We start from the raw sequence: 21,955 nt of genomic DNA on the forward strand, positions 1-21,955 counted from the left end.
TCTAATGTATGTGTCTGTTGCTGCAAATTAAGCTTGTACTTGCTATATACCCAAAGAACTGGAAATACCTTCCTATTCACACTGTAACCAGCCATGTGTTCACCTTCTGGGATATGTCTATTCCTGGCTGGTCTTTAACTCTCAACAGTGAAGGACCCCTTTATCACAGAACATATTCCCCTTCTTTTTTGTCTTCCAGAGCCCAGGTTTGTTAACTGCCCAAGTATACTGCAAAATCCAGTTCTTCCCTAGAGCATTTGGAGAGCAGGGGATGTGACGTTTCAGGAATACAGTGAGCCTGGACCTCTGCTGTCCTTGTCTTAGACCACAAGTATGATCCATAAGCTTCTATGGCTGGACATCTTTGCAGCCTGACACAGTGGACCAAAAGGATACTGTTGACTTAGTCATGGAACAGGAGAACAAGGAGCAATGGTCTCAAGTTGCAGCAAAGGAAGTTTAGGTTAGATATTAGGAAGAACTTTCTCACTAGGAGGGAGATAAAACACTGGAACAGGTTACCCAGAGAGGTGGTGGTAGCTCTATCCTTGGAGGTTTTTAAGACCTGGCTACACAAAGCCCTGGCTGGGATTATCTACTTGGGGCTGGTCCTGCTTTGAGCAGGGGGCTGGACTAAATGACCTCCTGAGGTCCCATCCAACCCTCATTTTCTATGATTCTATGACTGGTCTGCTTCTGTGGAGGAATAGTTGGAGCCACTGGACTCGCAGGGCAGAGATGACCGCTGCTTTTCTCTGAAGTCCCTCACCCCTGGAGTCCCATAGGGAACATGGTATCCACACCTATGCCTCACCTATGTGAGACATCTGGGAGAAACAGAAATGTGCATGGGCTTAGCTGACAACAGTATGCCAATGAAACTGCTTTAGATCCCATCCTCTACCAATGCAGTGCTCACCTCCATTGAAATGTCAGAATGTTTCTGAGTAGCCAGCTTATAGCCACCTCTAGCCAAATGCTGGCAAGACCAAAGTGATGCTGGTCAGAAAGGAAGCTAGCTGCTTCAGAGAACTGACCAAGACACCCCTACTTCCTAGTGAAGGTGCACAGCCCCATTCTTCGGTTGTGCAAAGACTCAGGGTCCAGTCTGATTCATTACTGAGCATGGATTTCCCAAGTGGCATCAGTTTCCAAAGATTGTTTCACCTCTTGCTGGCTAGATAGCTAGGAGGCTTTGACCCTTCTCTGGGGCAAGACACTGTTAAGCTAATAGAAAAATAGGGCTGGAAGGGACCTCAGGAAGCCATCTAGTCCAACCTGGTGCTTGAAGCAGCATCAACCCTGTTTAAATCATCCTAGGCAAATGTTAGTCTAACTTGCATTTAAAAACTTCCAGTGGTTCCACAATCTCCCTAGGTAATCTGTTCCAGTGTTTAACCATACACATAGTTAGAAAGTTCTTCCTAAAACTCCCATGTTGCAATTTCAGTCTATTACTTCTTGTACTAGCCCTTGGGGACGGAGAATGATTGATCACTGCTGTCTTTATAACAACCCTTTTTTTTTATTTGTGGACTGTTATCAAATCCCCCCTTGGTCTTCCCTTCTCCAGACTGACTAAACAATCCCAGTTCTTCCAGCCCTTCCTCCTATATCTAGACTGGCGATCATTATTGTTGCTTTCTTCTGGGCCCTTTCTACTTTTTTCTGGAGTTTTTCACCTCCAGGTGGAATGTGTAATTCATTGTACCTGGAACTGAATGTGAAGATGATGCAGAGGCTCTAGCTGGTACAGAGTGAAGCTGCCAGCCTGCTCCCTGTTTCAAAGACCCTCTGATCATAGCATATCTCTGCTCAAGTCCTTTAGCTAGCTCCCAGTTACTTTGTGGTGCTACTTTAAGCCTTGGTTCTGATCTTCAAAGCAACTAATTGGCCCAACCTCAACCGCATCAGACACTGAATTTCAACCTAGAGCCACCACAAGAGCTCTTCTTCTCTAAGACAGTGCAAATCACAAAGTATGTTCACCCTCCAAGCAGATTCTTCACCCTCCAAGCACTTTCAAAGATGCACCTAGGTGAGCACAAGGTATTTTCTTATGGAGATTTTACATGAGCCACCATATTAGGGTAGTAGGGAGGGCATCAGAGATCCCTACTGCAGCAGTCCAGTCGATGCCATGCAGCTGTGATAAGAAATGGAGTCTGATACTAAGTAGCATTGGAAGCTCCCTAAGCAGCACTATTAAATAGGATCTGGATTACCCAAAGAGTAGCAGGGGCAGTAGAGCATTCAGTAGATATTTGCTAGAGGAGATGAATCAATAGACTGCACATGCAGAGAAGCAGCAGTTTCTTTCTCCTCTATGCCTGTGTTTATACAGCTGTTTCTCCTTCAGTGCAGTGCTTATTGACGCAAGATTGAACTCCCTTGCCTTGCACACTTCCACCACCCAACAGAAGAATGGATCCAAGGGGGAGATGCTGTTCCTGCTTTGCATGCTGCACAGGAGGGAGCAGTGACTAGTTAAAAATAAATCCGAGAGCAGATGGTGAGGCAGGTTATTGTGCATCCTCGGGCAGTGATGATGAGGATGGTGGGCCAGCTAACTGCTGGTTGCCTCCCGGAATTAATCAAGAAATGTTGTGGCATGTGGTAGATGAATAAAACCACCTTTGCACCTTGGGAAAAAGAGAGAAAGGAGGAGGGGCGTGGCTTTGTGTAACAAATGATCAGCAACACAATTAGCTTTCTAGAGCATGAGAGAAGACTGCCTTTGGAGACCTGATGGTTAAAAACCCATTTCTTTTTCTTGTTGGCCTTTATGTTCCTTTTTTATGTAGCTACAGCTGAACCCAGGTTCTGAACATAGGCACAAAGGGCAGGCTTGTTTGTTTTCTTCTTGGTTTGGCTACGAAGAAAAAGTCTTTGAAATTTGGAAAGCTTCTGAAGATGTCTGAGTTAAAAAGGTAGACCCTCCTTCCTGCAAGCAGGGGAAGCCGGAAGTATTGTAGCATGCTGTGCAGGGATGGGGAGAGGGAGGAAGTGATTTATTTTGTTTTCATAGACCTGGATCATAGGACAAGACTTGGCACATCTTGTTTTCAAAGCACTTTATAGACATTAATCCCTCCCACACCCAGCGAGGTGTGTAAATAAATAATCCCTTTACAGATGGGGAAACTGAAGAGCATGTAGGTTGACTTGCCCAAGTGAGCAAAAGCATCTGTAATTTAGGAGTTCTCATGCTGAGCTCAGTCTGTTACCCCCAGCTGAAAGTTGTAAACCCAGGGAGGAGTTCACTCATTTTGTGGGAATTTTCTTAATCCTTTTTGTTTGTTTGTTTGTTTGTTTTTGTTTTTTTGAGACCTTAAAAAGATTTATTAAAACTGTTAATGGAACCAGATTAGGAATTTAGAAATGGGGGTTCATTTTCAGTTGTGCACAATGAGAAGAAACTAGGGAAGTCTGTTTTTGTTCAGCCTAGTAAGGTATATGCAGTAAGCCATATTCCTTTTCCTGTCTGTTCAACTTTTTTCCTGACTGTCTGTTATCTTCCCCCATAGTGTATCCTGCCAGTAGGCATCATGCCTGACCTCCAGAGACACATTTTAGTCGGGTGTGGCTTGGAAGAAGGTTTTGATGTTCCTTCTTGGGTATGTTTAGGGGATAAATGGAAGATTTCAGTCTTCAGGACTGTCAGGCCAGTGACATTTGCCTTACGTAGATAAAAGTAGAGGGTCTCTGTTACTGTTTCATCCCTGCTGTTCACTTCTTTCCTTAGATACCACTCTTCCTTTTGTACTTTGTTTTACATGTGTAAGTGTGAGGAGATGGTCCAGTGCATGGAGCTGACCACACTGTGTGCTCCTTGCCACTTATTTCGGGAGGTCAAGGTTGCCAGCATCCTTGCCTACATCCAACAGATCCTACACAATGTCAATCCTCGCTCATATCCCCCAGCCCCCTAGTGCCAATTGTGGGGTCCCTGTCTCACCAGGCACACCCCCGCTCCCCCAACCCAGAACTCCTTGCTGTACCATCTCAGCAGGCTGTGGGATATCAAACCAGTTCATATCAGAAGAGCTTATCAGCTCCAGTTCTACACACTCCTGTTCCATACAGTTCACAATCCCATCCTTATGTCCTGCCTCCACACCAAATGCAGGACACCTTTGCTGAGTATCCCCAGTGGACCAGCTTTTATTCCATCTTAGTCCCACAACCCACTGGAAATCTAAGTTGGTAGCTCCTGCGTGGATCCCTCAGCACAGACATGTACTGAGCATGCTTTACAGACTTCCCTGACACTTGTCCCATTTGCAGCTACAAGGAGGTCCTGGCAAATACCTGTCTAGAGTGTGTCAGGCCACATCCCCATTCCACCACCTCAGAAACCTCTCATTATGGTTCTGGTGGCACTTTGTACTGTATACATGCCCATATATAACCCCACCAAGTCCTGGGACCATCTGGTCAAATTTCCTGGCCCTAGCCAAGCTCTCCCATCTACAAGACCAAGAAGGAGGCACTGGCCAGAGAAGCAGGTAATTGTGGGGCTGTCTTTCTTTCCTTTGTCCATTCACATATCCCAGCAGATTTTACTGGACAGCATCCGCTTGCTCTTTAGATACGTTGAAGGGTCAGTGGGCACTAGCTGGAGTTCTCTGCCTGATGACTTCCCTTGGCACCCTTGGTGTTATCCCGTTTCCTGCACTCCTGTTCCTGTTTGTTGCATGGACTTTTTGTTGCACAGAATTACTTGTACATATAGTGGCCTCCCTTCGCTGAGCCAATGAGGGAATCTCATTATTTCTGATGGACCTAGGCCTACTGTCATTGTATAACAAATAGGCCTGTCTGTGTGTAACAAAGAGGTGGAGGCAGTTCCTCTGTTCCTTTAAGCCCTTTACCAAATTTGAGCCCATGGAGGTGAGAGGAAATTAGCATAGAACAGGGATTGATTAAGTGAACCAAAGGGAGCTGGTTTCCCTGTGTACTCAGAAATTGCAAATGTAAATGATGCTTTTATCTCATCACCTAGTTTTTATTACATGAGGCCATTTGTTCCATCAGTATCTCTGTTGCCAGCCATACAAATGATATGAAAGGTTGCTAGCAGGTATCAATGGTAGCAGTAACCTTTAGACCAGAACCATTAATGACAGTCCCTCTGTCTCTAATGCATCCTTTCCTGTTGTTACTGCCAGCACAGGTTGCAAAAGTAGAAATCACCAAGCATACTACTGTTCATCACAGGTGCTTTTATCTTTATGCTTAGTTTGGCTCGACTGTAAAACTAGCTTTGACCTCTCTGTTTCCAATCAGTTTCACTTTGGCTCTTATGCAGTGGCACAGTCCTGTAGTAGTTTGGATTTCTAATGCTTGATGAGGAATGCTTACATTGAAAAAAGGAAAGAAAAGCAACCCCCTATACCTACACACTCACTGTTGTTGTTGTTTTAACATTCAAGCAAACTAGATTGCATCAATACTTTAAATAAGAAACGTATCCACAAAGCATTGTGGGATGCAGGGAACTTTGGCTTGATGTTTAAACCTTTTTAAGTATTTGGGACCCAGAAATGGGTATGTAACATGCATATTTAGTCACTGCTATAAGGCTGATTATTTGGAAAAAACTAAATTTTCAGGTCTTCAGAAGGGAAGACTGCCTCAGGAAGGTTTTGATTAAGGGCTTAAGGAAGTCAGAGGCAAAGAAGAAAGTCTATGAAAGCTCATCCCTCTCTGAACCAGTTAGTCTCAAAGGTGCCACTGTGTCCTGACTTCAGGGTAAAATGGCTAACCACCTCTTTACATTCAGTAGGAGTAGGAAGTTAACTTTCATGGTGAGCAGAGGGAGAATCCTCAGTATTTTTCAGGAGAAGGGAACAGACTCAATCCAGAAGTCAGGACATTGTAACCAGGTTAGGACCATAATATATAATGGCTTCTTAAAGAATTAAATGATACAGAGTACTTGCATGGCAGCCTTCCCTCTGCACTACAAATAACTCTGGCTGTAATTTCATGAGAAGGGTGTGCACTGAACTTCAGTGCAGGGGAATAGAAGGCACACTTTAAAGCCTGACCTGTCCTTGTGCTCCTCGAGGGTCAGTCTTGGATCTCTCAGTGTGCTTGGAGTTGATATTCAGACCTTGTCTTGGGGAATGTGGTCAGTGTCTCCTCAGCCCATGTATCATGACTTCCTGAAAGGGTGGTTTTCCCTCATGCTATATTGCCTTGGAAAGATCTCCCTTGCAGTCTTACGTTTCCTCTGTGAAGTGTGGGGGGGAGCTCTTCATGTGGAGGGGACATTGTGGGTATAACCTGATGCTGTGTGCCAGTTTCTGCTGAAGAGCGAGAGAGCATGACTGCAAGGAGGAGAGTAGATTACACTCTTTCAACACTTTTACTCCAAATGGTCTTTGCTAAATAAGGGTTTGAGAGAGGACTGTAAGGTTGCAATCAGCTGATCTGATCCTATTCAACTCTTCATTACCTTATTTCACCCTACACAGTGTGGCCTCTTAATTACTTGATTTTCTTACTCACTGTGGAGAATGCCCCACTGGCATGCCAGAAATCCTCTGCCTGAGAGGACATTTGTGAAGATGGGAGTCATTACTCTCATGCTTTTTGTCTTCTGATCAAATCTTATTGCAGAGCCTGGCCTGCAGTGCACTTCTTTCCATTTGTTTACCCTACTACTTTTTATCCAGGAAGGTGATGCGATAGAAATTGTCAAGGAAGGAGAGCTGGTCACTAAGTGCAGAGGGATTTTCTTTGTGCAAGATGAGTGAGAACTGAATTCAGCATCCCCTTTCAAACTAGGGAGATCCCAGTTTTAGCTTCTGGGGCTGGTAAAAAGTGACAAGGTTACCTCTTCGCATACATCAGCTCTTTTCCTTTTTTCTGCTTGAGTCCCTAGACTCCTCGCATACTCTTGCACTAAAAGTCAATAAACTCCATGAGCACATCTAAGCTAAAACTCCACTGCTGCTTCTTTGCTAAGACAGTGCAGGGAGATGTGTACACAGCCTGTGTAAGGGCTTCTGGGATTCAAACCCAGATCTTTGTTCACAGACAGAAACCAAGGCCACAGCACCACCAGACAGCAGACTAAACACCAGACCCTACTCGGTTTGGGCCTTCCCATGAGGTTTCTTTGGAGGACTGGGTGATCTGGGTCTTGGACCCTCCTGTTTGTGCCTGCTCCTGTTTGCTCTAATTCTTGTCTTGGATCTCCTGGCCCTGATCAGTTGCTTGCCCTGGCTTCAACTTCATCTCAACCATCAGCTTGATATCCTAGACTTGGAGCAATACCCAGCCCTGACCTTGGCATCAGAGTAAACTCTTGACCAGGCCTGATCTTTTTAAACTGACCACCTCTGCCTTGGTCACCTCTTATAGCTTGATCCCAGCTTTTTTTTTTTTAGAGCTTCTCACCAGAATCATGAATAAGGTTCAAATTGTGAACAGCAGCATCAGCTGCCTGTCCTTCTCTCCTCAAGCTCTATCCCTTTTGCTTTTTTTCTTCACTTCATTGCCTTTGAATGAGTGAGATTCCTTCCTCCATTTCTGTTCTGGAGACAAAGCCTGTAGTGACTGCATCATTCTGAAACTCCAATCCCTGTATAGCCATTCTGGCATCTTCCTGCAGTTTGGAGCTCAGATCTGTCCTTTGGACTCTGGCTTTCCATCTGTTCCCATTTTCTGCTCCACTTCATGAAAGAAGGTGGGGAGGAGTCAGTCCTACCAGTCTCTGCCTGTCTGACATGGCTCACTGCCTGCATTTTCAATGTGGTTCCCAAATTACTCTTGTTCTTGTTGACCATGCATACAAAAATATATCAGCTGGCCCTCTGGCCTGCTTTCAGGGCTTTGCTGGGCCATGGGTATGTTGGTTTGGTTGTTTTTTTTTGTCTGTCTGTCTTTGTTTCTTAGGGGGGTCTTACACAGCAGATCTAGTCATTTCAAGCAAAAGATACCAGGAATGTTAAGGGTGAAGGGAAAGGGAGCAAATCATGTGTATGAGTAAGGGAAGAGGAAGGATTTCTCTGTGAAGAAATACTTAAGAGTCCTAGTATTAACAAGAAAGAAGAATGAGCAGTGATATGTTCACATAAAAGTATAGAGGAGGCTGTTTTAGAGGTTTGCATTTACCCTCTTACAGAATACAAAAATAAAGTTGCACCTGATTAAAAAGTAGCTAATTCTAGGTTTAAAAGTAGCTACGATTATAATACATTGTTAATTTGCAGGACTTCCTCCCAAAAGGATATCACCAAATAAGTTTCAGAAAAAGGTCAGGTCTTTTGTTTGACTAAGATTAGAGACTGGAGCTTCACTAGAAAAACAAAAGCAAGTAATATCCTTCTTAGTATTTCCAAACATAAACTGAACACTCCAGCATGATCAAAGAGAAATGTCCACTTGTGATGCTGTATTGCATACGTTGACTGCATTAAAGGCCTTTTAAAGTCACTTTTTGAAACATCTGGAATAGACCGATAGACCCACCAGTCTGAGCTGGTGCATGTGAGAAAGAGGATATCAGGTGAGACTTGCCACTGGTATGTTTCAGTACTGAAGAGACAGAATAGCATATGTCTGTTCTGGGAATGGCATTTCTTCATCTTCAGGTAACCACTGATTAAAAGAACCCACATAGTTCTTCCTAAGAACTGGTCAAAGCTGCTCCTAAAATGGGAAGAATAGCCTGTTTCTTGTCTGTCCTTGAGGACTGAACTTTTTAGAGAGTAGAGCTTTGTACTTTGACTATTGTGAGGTTGAAGAACAGAAAGTTTTTCCTCTTTTTTGTGCTAGCCAATCCTGAAATGCCAATAAACAGGTTGTAATAAACAAGGCATTATATAGGATTTTGCTGCCTTGCTTTTTCATTTTTGCTCCTCGTGTTGCCAGCAGCTGCAGCCTGACTTCCAGCCACTCACTGAAGCACCAGTGTAGAAATAGAGGCTTTTCTGTTAGCCTTTCAGAGGGGTATCATGGGACCATGATTTGAACATTTTATCCTCACTCTTTTGTTCTTAAATAGATTCTTAGTGTGTAGAAGCAGCTTTGGGTTTCATGCAAATCCTGGAGGTTATTGTAATGAGGGAATTGCATTTGTTTTTAGTAATCCACATTGTTTTCTCTTGGAGGCCCAAGTGGATCTCTGCTGAAAGCTCATCCAGTTAGGAGCTTTAGTTGCCTTGCATCAGTTCTGTACTAAATTTGAAAGGGAAGGTTTTCTAATTGTAGTTGGCATCTTTGGGCCAGCTGGTGGAAGATGAAAACTTGATGACCACCAGCAGCCTTGCTAGTGTGTCGGGGCTGGGATCTCCTGCTCTCCGTCCTAACAGTGGGGTTCTAAGAGCTGCATCCAGCAACAAAGGCAGTGTCCTTGGGAAACGGGCATAAAGCATAGGAATTGTAAGCTCTTCTGCTGTTAACTTTCATAGTGTAACCTTGAGTTAGTCATTTAAAATCCTTGGGTAAAATCCTACCCATGAAACAGATATGTACCCACAAACAGTTTGGGCTCCTTGGGGGAAGTGGGGGACCATTTATAGTTGTATGTGTTCTTTGCTATTTTAAAGATGTTTTAAGAATTGGGGGGAAAAAAAAGAGTTACTTCAATCACGTGTGCTGAACTGTGGCTTAGTGGGGACCTTCTGTTTCTAGAACTGCCAGTCCTTCAGCCTTTATAGACGTACACATTACTCTCAACGAGAATAAATAATACATGAGCATATGTACTGGTTCAGTGAAAGTTCTCTCTGATTGGAGTGAGTCTCTGATTAACAGCAATTAAAAGTAACCTTTTCCCCATGTTTTGTTAATACTGCAGGTTGGGGTGGGGGGTCACCTCTTATCTATTTCTATTGCCATTTTACTTATGTTTAAAACAAGCTGCATTTAAAAGAATAGAGGTCACATTTTGCTAGCTTTGCATGCATTTGGGATTGTTGTTTCAAACCTCCCCAATTGTGGTGCCTCCCGAACATGCACTTCTGGCAGAATTACCTCATCCAAGTCAGAAATAGTTCTACTGAATAAACACCCTTAAATACAGTATCTGTTACATAGATTTCGGAATAATAGTGGCTTGGTAATGCAATAGATTAATGCACCTGGTTGGAATCCTGGCTTCAGTCCTAAATGAAAGGTTTAATCCCTACTGGGCAATTCTATATTCTAAGTCTATATTACACAGCAAAATATATATATTAAAAGAACATTAAGAATGCAAAGTTAAGTGTTCAGATGTTAGGAGATACAGCCTTAATTTGGCTCCCTTCATGGATGTAAGCTATAATATAGGCATGTGATTACCTTAATCACATGCCAGTTTGTCCATGGGATCCTGCTTCCTAAAGTGCATAGGACCATTCTGCTTTGGGGGATGAGTCAGGGTTGTGCAGTGAAAGGAGGTTGTTGTCTGTTGGCACCCCGTCATATCTGCTGCAGAAATCAGAAAGCGGTTCGGGAATCTTAATAACAGTCTGCTCTACCAGCCTGTCCTGTAATTTTTAAATGTGTCACCTGTATCTGGTGGTACCTGCTTAGGAGGAAGAATAAGTATTGGCTACTTTGGCAGAGCAGTGGGAGGAGCGAGGACAGGAGGAGTATTGTGGTTGCTTGTAGCACTCTTGCCTACTGCTGTAGTAGCTTAGAGCTAATGTGCAAGCTTCCTCGATGTATATGGCCCCAGCAGTGGCTCCAAAAAAGCAGGCACTGCAGATACTGCTTGTGCTGTTTGGAACAAAATCCACCATGCTTTCCACACTCTGTTCTGACCAGCACATTTATGGGCAGTTTTTACCTTCCCATTTTCAGATATCACCTGCCTGTTCTGGCCTCTCTCTGTCACTATCTTCAACCAATGTCACGTGTCTTGGCTGTGGCGAGATTCACTCTGGTCAGGGGTAAGAAACTGAAAACAAGGATTTTAATGTGTCAAGATGAAACCTGGTGCATTTTAGGTGAGACTTGCAAGGTGGCTCTTTGTTTCAGGCAGGATTTTGCATGGCAGAGTGTTCCCTAAATGCTAACCTTTCTTGTGCACCTGCTGGGGTTTGTGCCTGCACTGCGGGGAGTTGTAACAGTAATGTGCCCATTGAACAACTTTCTAGAGCCCCAGGCCAAAATGTTCTTCCTGTGTCACTTTTCAAAAGCTGGTGTTGTAGTCAGCTGTAGGCAGTGGGATGTCCTCAAGAGTTTGAGATCCAGTGGTAGCCCTATCTTGGAAAGATGAGATGTGGCATTGTTAGGGTTTATGTAACAGAGTGCTCCCTGGAATTTGTTTGTTTGTTTGTTTGTTTTTTAAGGCATATGCTGGAATAAACTGGAATATTTTTGTAGCCATGATGGCGATTGTGATTGGAAAAAAAAAAGCAAGGTTCTGGCATATTTTCTTTTTTGCATTTAGAAATGTGGGTTTTAAAGTGAAATAGGGAATGCAGATGTGTCTGGGGCATGGGGTGCACCACAAATGAGTGCAGACTCTAGAGGAGTAGAGACCACCGTTTCTCAGGCCAAGAGCCTGAAATGGGGCATCTTGACTTAGTGTGGTGCTTTTTCTTCAAGGTGCTTGAGGGGTTGCCCACAGGGTGCAGAATGGTCCAGATCAAGAAAGGAGCTCCTGAGTTTTCATCTCGGCTATACTGCTGTGGATGCTGAGTCTCCCTATAACCAATCCTGTTTCCCCTCATCCAGTTTCTAGTAGGCAAGTGTTTTCCTTCCCTCCAAGCCAGGCTGAGACATGTTGGTTTAATTTCTTCAAGGACGCATAGCAAGCAGGTTTTAGAGATGGAAATAGAACCAGCAGTCTTAGCTGCCAGTTCCCAGATCCAAACCGTTTACTGCCCTGGACTGCGGTACATCATGGGCAAATACTGACCTAGTATTTATTGCGACTGGCTGAGCCAAAATGCCTATCTTCAGTGAGTCAGGAGGGAGATGCCATTTGGTGCTATGGGAAATGGTCCTCTAAATCTTGGAAATCAAGGAGAAATGCCAAGAAGTTAATTATAGGTAGTGCTGTAGCTCTCCTGTTAAGGAATTTGATCAGATTCTGTTTTCTATTGCTCACAACTTTGTCAAATGTTTGGACTGAAATTTTCAATTCTGGATGTCTACCTTTGGCTGACTTGTTTTAGAGAAATCCAGCTGGAGCCATTTGTCCTTTCCCAAAAGTGAGGGTAAGAGGAAATTACATCCCTTTGCCCAGGTTAAAAGATTCTGGTGGCATGTCTTGTGAGCAGATCTAAAACCCCTGCGCTTTGAAGCAGGGAATTGAAATTTGGCAGAGTGCTTTACCTCGGTATCAAGGACATGCTTTCTGCTGTTCCCATGAAAATGCACCCAAATTTAGTGAAGCTGTCAGCTTCCGAAAATGTGCTGTTCTCACATGCTTGGTTGAGGCTTTTGGTTTTTGCAGCTCAGTTCCCTGAAGCTTCTGTCCTTGTGGGACATGGGACCAGCCTTAGATTGAGTGGGGCTTTCCCTGTCGTTGCAGCTCAGAGTTGCTGATGACTTTGTTGGGTTCAGCAGCTCGAGGGAAGAGCTGGGACTGAATCTGTGCCAAACTCAATTCTCCCTTTGCTGATGGAGCAGAAACCTTCACAAATGCAGAGGAGATGAGACCGAGCAGAGGCTGGGGAGAATAAGCTAGATGTGGAGATTTGGTGGCATGTGAGAAACAGACCAGAGCCCACGGAGGGAGGCAGGCTGTGAAAGGTTGAGACCTGAGGGCTAGGGTGTCAAGCCACAGGCCCAATCTAAGGCCTTGGCTTGACAGCTCAGCTGCTTATCTTGGCCTGCCACCCATAGCTAGCCCCCTAGGCTGGTCACAGCTGGTGTGAGGTCTCCAGTAGGACCTGACCCTCTACCCACTCCCTGTCACCGGAGTGACTGCCTGGGGTCAACTAACCATTCACTCCCCGCATATAAACCCTTGACCTGGAAAAGGAAGTGTCCAGGCAACAGGGCTGAACCTGACCCAGGTTTGCTGTTCCCTGTGGCTTGCTCCTTAGCTTCACTCTGTGCCTGATCTCCCAGCTTCTTGACTCAGTCCAACCTCAGATTCTGCTTACCTATCCCAACCCTAGTCAGTGCCTTGATCCCTGAGTGGCCCCAGACCTGGTCACCCACATCCTGGTGTAACAAAAGAGAGTGTGAGGGGAGATGGCTAGGGCTTTAAATGTAATGCAGTTGGAGTGGGGAGAGGTCTCCCCACTCCAATGTAAGGGTTGGAGTGGGGAGACTGAGACTGGGTGGGGAAGAAAACTCAGGGTGGAAGTGGGATTCCAAAGAGATGAGACTGTCAGATCCTGGGCAAGGACACTGGAGTTACAATAAGGCTGAGGCATGAAGACTAGAGCAGGGACAGGTTGGACGGGCTAGGATGGGCAAGGCCAAGCTTGGGGAGAACAGGTAGAAGAATCTGTTCCCACTTCTACACGTTCTCCAGAATGGCCCGAATGGAAACCAGGAGTCCAGAGTCTGTCGGTTAATAACCCCACTGGCCATCTGTCCTTCTTCCCCCAGCTCTGATCCAGGCAGAAGTAAGAGGTTGTCATCTTGTCAGTTGCTCCATTAGATCAGGTGGTGGTGGAGGTCTGCAGGGGAGCTAAAGGTTGCAATGTTGTGGGTGTAAAAAGGCTGACATATGGTTGAATGTTCCCCCCCCCCCCTTTAAAAATCCTTAGGGAATTAATCCCACCCAATCAATCCCATCCCCCTGCAGCCTCGATAATTTTCTTTTAATGTCAAGTCAAACACTCAGAAGGTAGGAAATGCCAGCATTCAAATTGCCTATACAACCTGTAATTTGGCCTTTAATTATATGGTAAGTTCTGTTTTTTTCCACAAGACTCCGTCTTCATTTACCACATAGGCTGGACCTGCTTTAGAGATGAATCAGGGTTGTATAATGCAGGGGGGAGGGTTCCACAGAGCTTCCACTTTGTCTGTTGCCAAAGTAGGAAAGATTTATGAGAGGAAGAGAAAGCAAGGTCATAGGGCCAAGGCATCTGGACAGTGCCCTGTAGCACTGGATTTGAGCCCTACCTCCACTGCATAGTTTCTGGTGAGTCATTTTTTAAACCAAACTTTTTGCAGGTGATGGCTGTATATGTACCTGTCTCAAGATCCTGAGGTCTGATTTGCAGCAAGGCAGAGCATCTTCCAGATCTGATGTTCCCTTGCTTTTGAGTACTTCCTTTTGTAGTCTTATTTTTTCTTATGCCTTTGTTCTAGGCCTGTGCCCATACAGTTACAGTCCATGTAATACATATGCTCACCTGTCTAATAACTCAAGGAGGCTGCTGACCCTTTTCTTTATTCAGGCCCCACCAACAAGATTTTACATGACTTTGAAGTGTTCAGGCCTGCATGTTCCAAAACCTGACCAGCAGCTTAATCTTAGGACGGATTTGGGGAGGGAAACCACCAGCATGTTCACCTTTGCACATTCAGCAACACCTGTGCCAGTCTTTGTGAGATGGTGTGCCTTGTACTTACAGACACAGCACAGATCATAGATTCTTATGGAGTACCAGGCAATGTGGATCATGCATGCTTACGTGTCTGGGGGGAAGCTGAGGGAGGGTATTTGTACCCCATTTGCCGTTTCCATGTTCCAGAAGAGTCATCTCTCAGCCTTTTTTGCCGGTGGTTCAGGACATCTGGCCAGCTTGGATTGCATAAGATTGCTGAGTGCAAAAGCTGCACTTGTGCCCTTGGTCAGAGATGATGTCAGTGTCGGTAGGAGGAGGATATATGTTGTCGCTGCAGTCTTAATGGTGCAATGTGCTTGAGGAGCAGGCGATATCACATAGAGGGTAGCCACTATTCAAAGTGCGTCTGATGGGACAAGGTCCTCTGTGATGACATGTTGCTGTGCACGTTGGAAAAAGTTGCTACATCAGTGTTGTTGTCATGTGCTTCTTAAGGCTGTGATGCTGGGTGGCCCTTGATGTGTCTTTGAGGACCCAAGTGAGGCCATACTTGGGATTTGGAAGTACTTAAGGGCACACTTCCATTTTGAAAGTACTGCTGGCTCTGGGGATGGAATGTGAATGAGATCAAACTTTGACTTTAAAGTTAACTGGACTGACAAATTGTATAACGTGTAGTTTATACATGAGTAGTGACACTTTTAACAGTATGGAAAAGTGGTCCCTAGCGGACTGGTGGAGGATTTGCCCTGACAGGCAACAGGTAAAACCAGCCCCTAAAATCTGCTCCTGAATGTGGGTGCCTCTTGTGATGTGCTGCCTCACTGTAAGAACCACGAGCATTCATGTCAGAAACTTGGCACATAAATCACTCCTGGATTCCTGACATAACTCATCTGTTGACATTTATTGTTTGCTCATTAAGAGCCCTGGGGTGGAGAAGTTGCAGTAAATCAGCTTTACCTTCACGAGCTCCATTAACTCAGAGTTGCGTTAACTTCCTGATGTTTAGGTCCTTGAATTGGAGCAGTCCAGACTGTTTTTAAACTTTGTTTAAGACTCATGGGAGCTCTGGCATGGAAGTACAAAAAACCTGAGCCACCTGATCACTGTATCATAGGGCTTCTGCTGCAGGGCTCACCATTCACCACTGCTCCCTCAATAACTTCATCATCTGACCTGAAATGTACTAATTATTCTAGACTTATTTGGGTTGTTCTGTCAATTTGGAAGTACTGCTGGCCCTGGGGGTAGAATGTGAATGAGATCAAATGTTATGACTTAAAACTTAACTGGACTGACACATTATATAATGTACAGTTTATACATGAGTGGTGGTGCTTTTTACAGCATGGTAAAAAGGTCTCTGGCAGACTGTTGTGTGTCTGCTCACCCCGGACTTGTGCTATCACCACTTCCGAATGTTGTTGCTGTTGCACCCAGGCAACATTAGCCTTGTAAGAAAGTCTGAGCAGCTTGTTTTGCCAAATTTCATACTGATACCAAACTCCCAAGCTGAAGATCTAGATTTGGATGTCAACACCATTGGAATTATTCTCTGGTGAGGAAACATTGCAGGGGAAGGAGCAGGGAGATTTTAACACAAAAACTGAACATTTTGCATAGCCTCCATTGAAGACACTTGCTCCTGCCAGCTCAAGTTGGGGTGTGTGGAGGTACTGCTGTCATCTTGATTTGTAGCACAAGGAGGAAGAGTTTACAAGCACAAAGTAACTTTACAAGCTTTTGTGAGATCCCAAGCATTCCAACTTCCTGTAGCAATCTGTAATTCTTATTTTTGTATGTATTCTGAGCACTGTCTAAACCTCCCAACTGCCAATAGTGTTAGGTAAGCATTATCTATGTATTGGAGGTGAAGAAGCAGAGGTAGAGAGAAATGTTGTGACTAAGCCCCAAGTTTCATAGATTCATAGACATTAGAGCTGGAAGGGACCTCCCACAGAAGAATCTACATCAGCAGCAAGGTGTGCAATCCCAGGAGTCCTGACTTTTGGATCTCTCTTCAGCACACTCTGTACCAGCAACACACAAGCCAGTTCCTTCTAGCCATTACAGCACCCCTGCACCACGCTGAGTCTGTTAACTGGAAGGAGAGAGCACAACAGTTCACACGCAGTTAAGTGACTTTAGGAGACTGCCCCTGCGCTCTTTGATAGAGACTGCTGCATTTCTTTTTCCCCTTCCCATCCATGCATCTCCCTTCAAAACTTTCCTCCCACCACATGCGCTCCTTGGCTGTGTGTGGACACTGTGGTGGTGATGTAGTGATTGGAGCACACTTGTGAAATGAATTGACTTCCAGTGCACCTTGCCAAGCCAACAAATGAGACAACTTTTAAAGACAGTGCAAGTTGTTCTCTGAGCAAGAGGGCCCTGAGCATGATGTTGCACTGATGTGGGCAGGTTAGTATCCCCAGTTCCCAATGGAAAATGAAACAGGAGGGAAATTCCTCACATGGGAAGTGCTTTAACCTAGTAGATTAGCCCAGGGGCCAGGAGGTGTACAAGTTCCAGTACAGCCTCTTACACTGATAATTTAACCTTGGGCAAGTTAATTCCAGTCTCTGAACCTCAGGCTCCCTATTAGTAAAATGGAAATAATATTTGCTGTCTTTATAAGGGTTTTGCAAATGTTTGTAAGGGGGGAAAGTTTTGCTCTCAGTTAATAGGAAGAGAAGTCCATGGTTCTCTTCTGCCAGCCCTGAATTCAGTTTCCAAGCAAGCAGATTTTAGAACTCCATGTAGCATTTAGAACAGGGGTAGGCAAAGTATAGCCTGTGGGCCAGATACCACTTGCCAAAAAATTCAGTCCAGCCTGCAGGTGATCAGCTGCCAACTCGCTGGATCTGGCCCACTGGTAGCCAGTGGCTCCAGCTGCCCCATGGTACGGGGTGGGCAGGTTGGTGGGCAGAGATGTTTCCAACCAGCAGCATCAGCTCTTGAAGCAGTGGCATCAGTTGTGGACGTCGGTGGGGGCTTCTGCCACAGTGGGTGGGCAGCAGCAGCAGCTGTGGATGCTGTCAACAGGTTCAGGAGCCCCTACAGAACCTTTCGGCAGCATCCACAACTGATGCTGCCACCCTCCTGACACAGTGAAGGCTCCTGCCTAGAGCCCCAACCTGGAAGAACATCAGGACCTGGGATAACAGCTGTTCACCAGGGCTCCCCAAGAGATAACAAGGTCTAACAGCTCCAAACTCCTGGAAGGCTAGTTTAGACTGGACATCAGGAAAAACTTTACAGTCCAAGTGTCCAGGGTCTGGAATAGACTCCCCTCAGAGGTAGTGCAAGCACCTACTCTGGACTCGTTCAAAAGGCGTTTGGGTGTTTATCTTGCTGGGATCATTTGACCCTAGCAGGCTTTCTGCCTATGGCAGGGGGGCTGGACTTGATCTCGTGAGGTCCCTTCCAGCCCTAATGTCCATGAAGTCTATGGAACCTGCCAGCAGCATCAGCTGTGGACCCAGGCAGGAGGCTCTGCCGCACTGGATAAGTGGTGACATCCACTGCACACACCACTGGCAAGTTCCACGTCAGGGCTCTGCAACCTGCTAACGGTGTCCACAGCTGATGCCACCACCTGCGCACTGTGGCGGAAGTCCCAGTCTGGGTCCACAGCTGAGCATCAGGGCTCCCGTTGAACTACAGCTCTGGCCAGATTCTGGAGGGAGAGAGAGAAGAGAAGAGAGAGCATAAGAGAGATGGAAGTGGCCCTTGACAGGTCACCAAAAACTCTTTAAGTGGCCCTCTGGCTGAAATAATTGCACACCTCTGATTTAGTATGTCCTGGATTTCCCAGGCATCATTGCAAGTGTACATTAAACTAACATGTTTTGCAGTTCCTTCAGTATTGGAACACATAGTGAAGTTCTGCCTGCGTGCTTCCCTGAATTCTTAGTCACAGATGGACAAATGAAACTGAACACACAATCCTACTGTGCGAGAGTTTAAAAATAGATCATCCAGAACTTCAGTGTTGCTGAGCCAATTTAATTACTTGTCTGCTTGGCTGGTTTGTTAGATCTCAATGAGATCTATAAAACAGTTTCCTAGCTCATTGAGTCCTGCCTACACAAAGCTGCTTACTGGAATGCAGTAGTTCAGTGTTTTTCTTTTTTTTTCTTTAGTCAAGCAACAATAAAGGGACTGAGGAGCTCTCTCTTTCCCTCTCTCTCTCACCCTTCTCCCTCCCCCCCCCCCCCCCCCCTTTTCTCCATTTGGAAATTTCCTGTGTTTGGTTGGAGGCCAAGCCTAGAAAATTCCTGGAGAAAGCCATGAGTACCAAAAGAGAGAGGGGTGTGTATTGTGGTTTTAGCAGCTTGAGTGCTGAAGTCTTCAGTAGTATAGAAGGAGCATCTCCCAACCCCAAGATTTTCGAGAGAGAGGTAATGCCATGTTCTCAAACAGACACTGCAGGCTCCTAAAATGGGAAACATTCAAGCATCCAAAAATAGCCTGTGAAATTGTTTCTTGCCATGCAATCATAGGCTAAATTAAAAATGTGTGACAAGGAGATGGAGGTGTGAGACTGGGAGATGTCTGAGCAGCGGGGCCTCCACCTGCAGGGCTGCATGGAGGGAGAAGCCCTACCCTGTGCTAGGTATCACTGGATGACACTGAAGTGCTTGCTTTGTTATCTGGGCAAAATAATAACCAGGTGCGTGATGTGTGGGAAGGGGATTGTCATAGGGAGAAAAGCTATTTGGTGTCAGGCTCCAAGAACAGCATGATATTTCTGTTTAAAACACTGTCTGAGGAGCTGGGCCTGTTGCTTTCCTCCCAGCTCTTAGCAACTTGTTTTCTGTTTAGGAACTTTCCGCTGTACGTTCTGTCAGACCGAGGTGGAGGAGGACGAGTCGGCGATGCCCAAAAAGGATGCGAGAACCCTCGTGGCGAGGTTTAACGAGCAGATTGAGCCCATCTATGCACTGCTGCGGGAGACGGAGGACGTTAACTTGGCCTACGAGATCCTCGAGCCAGAGCCCACGGAGATTCTTGCCCTGAAGCAGAGGTGGGCACAGGCACAGAGTCCTCGCCGGCCACTCTGCCTTTCTGTTGCATACATGTCTGGCTTAACTACTAGGGTTCACCTCTGCCTTTATGCAGCCAGCTGGGTGCCTTCATACCTTTTGGTGTTTAGCACTAACAGTGTAAGATGCTGATAAAAATAATCCTCTCCCCAAGGTGTTTATTGCCAGGAGACCCAAAGCTGCAACCAGTTTTCATAGAGCAGACTGAAGTTGCTCATGTCTTTTTAATAAGGCTTGCCAGCTCACAGGACATGATGGATACCTGCTTGTTGCATAGCACACTGCAATCATTTGGGGCTTGTCTGCCCGCCATGGCGCAGTGCTTGCTGTGCAGAGAGATCTCAAGCTAGCCATGAGCGTTCTAGCTCATGTACCAGAGTCTGCGCAGCACAGGGCAGCATCATGCAGGCATATCTAACCTAGCTGTGCCTGCACTATTCTGGAACTGGATGCAGTATAGCTGCATTAGTGCAGTGCTGCCCCTGGGCTAATACCCCTTCTTCTCAGCCATGTCTGATACTCTCAGCAATAGAGTCCCCTGTCCTGCACTGTGTGGACATAACCCTTGTTTTTCAAGACAATGTCTCAATGTGGGAAGGGCTGCAGTCGCTTTGCAGAGCTCTGTGCTCAGTATGTGGTCTCTAGGCCATACTTTGGACACAAAAGGCTGTTTTGCCATCAACTTTCTACTGCAAACCTTTTTCTTTCATCTCCTCCTTTTACCTTTACCAAGCTTTTGAAACTCTAAACTGCCTGCATTATACACTTTGCATTTTCAAACCCATTTATAACAAAGTTCTTGTTCAGAGAAATTATCTGTAATGAGAACCTTTTTTTATTCTTCTTTTCTCCCACTTATGACACACCTTTCCTTTATAGGGAAGAAAAACCTGTTATAGTCAAGAATGCTTTAATAATTTCCTCCCCTTGGGAAACCACACAGGATCTTTCAGAAGGTTTCTAACTGTACAAAAACAGATGACATTTAAATAATGCAGAAAGATGCAGGGAGCTGTCAAATTTCGTCAGCTGCAGTGAAATCTGGTGTGTTTCTCTCTTTCAATACCAAAAAATAAACACATCAGGAGCTAAGTTACACCAAGAGCAGGTGAAACCACCCCCACTGCAAATAGTGCTTGTGGGGTTTCTTGTTTTTGTTTTTGGGGTTTTTTGGGGGGGGGGGGGGGGGATCCTATTTTTCTTATACAGGCTAACCTTGAGGGAGGGCATTTCTCACATATTTCATGCTAAATGGTTTCTAATTAATGGCCAAATGCTGTGTCTGTCTATCCTCTCTCCCAGCCAAGGATTAACTAATCAACTAATTTAACTAATTTTCCCCATCTTACTGATAGAGAAAGGAAGGCCCATAGAGAAGTCACATAGCAAGGTCACATAGCGAGTCAGCGTCACCACAGGGATACCTTTTTGGAGTTTCTTTATTTCAGAGTTTAATGGCCAGACTGTGCATTAGTCAAACTGCAGAAAATGGCTGTAACACAGATGGGATAACCCCATCAAATGTGAGAGGCAGAGAAGAGTGGCCTTTTTCAGCCTCTTCCCATGGCTACATCATCCCTTCAAGCAGGAAATTAGCACAGCAAAGCCCTGGTGCAGCCCCATGAATAATGCTTAAATAGCAGCAGCACCCACTTACTTGGCTCTTAAATACTTAAAAATCATTGTAAATGATTAATTACTTTGTGCAAGGATTGACAAAATACATAGGCAGCTCTTAAATGGTTGCTTGAACGCAACTTAGTTCAGCATGTAGCATAACTTAATTATTTAGTAACTCTTATTAATTTAAGGCAGCTAATTGTATAAAAGGGCCACCATGAGATTTAAAAAACCCATAAAACAAAACAACCTCTGCCCTTTCTCCTCCTCCTCCTTCCTTGATTCTCCAAACCTGGGGTTATATATTCTCTGTCTCTTGCAGTCTTGAGTTGCTAGAATCCTTACAAAATTGACATTTGATCAAACAAAAAATATTTAGAATTCCCTGTCTCTTCCCTTCACACAGGAGCAAATAACTCCATGTATTTTCAGGAGAGCGTTAGCAGTAGCTGTCAACTCTGGAAATTGTCTAGCAGTCATGCATCTAGGAAGGTTGGGCAGATTATTATTCAGATTGTTCTAGGAAGTCTCCAGTGACACATTTTGCTAAACTCTGCAAAACATGAATTTGCCCCACACGAAGCTTATAATAAGAGCCTGTGTGTCCTAAACCAGTGCTGGTGGCTTTAAAAATAGGTTGGTTTTAATCTCCTCTCCCCCCTCTCTTTTCAATGCAACAGCACCTTATGTAACATTGGATTTCCTGATGGAATTACTTCTTGCAGTCGGGCTATCAAAGACCATGAGTCCGCTTACCCCTCTGTGTTAGAAAATGAGAGAAAGGTAAACATACTTCATCTCAGAGGCCAATATGCAAGTGGTTTACCTACTTCCCATGCATTTTTTCAGATCCTACAA

The 21,955-nt window shown here is 45.1% G+C and overlaps 1 protein-coding gene across 2 annotated transcripts in view; it reads left to right on the plus strand.

Moving 5' to 3' along the window:
• Positions 1-21,955, plus strand: part of GTF2E1 (general transcription factor IIE subunit 1) — a 91,257-nt gene that overhangs the window by 56,676 nt on the left and 12,626 nt on the right. For both annotated transcript variants that reach the window (XM_014603987.3, XM_014603988.3), the window contains one exon: positions 19,257-19,458. In XM_014603987.3, the coding sequence (XP_014459473.1) occupies positions 19,257-19,458 (202 nt within the window). The remainder of the gene's footprint in view (positions 1-19,256; positions 19,459-21,955) is intronic.

Source organism: Alligator mississippiensis, chromosome 1, assembly GCF_030867095.1.
Source record: "Alligator mississippiensis isolate rAllMis1 chromosome 1, rAllMis1, whole genome shotgun sequence".
Lineage (NCBI taxonomy): Eukaryota > Metazoa > Chordata > Crocodylia > Alligatoridae > Alligator > Alligator mississippiensis.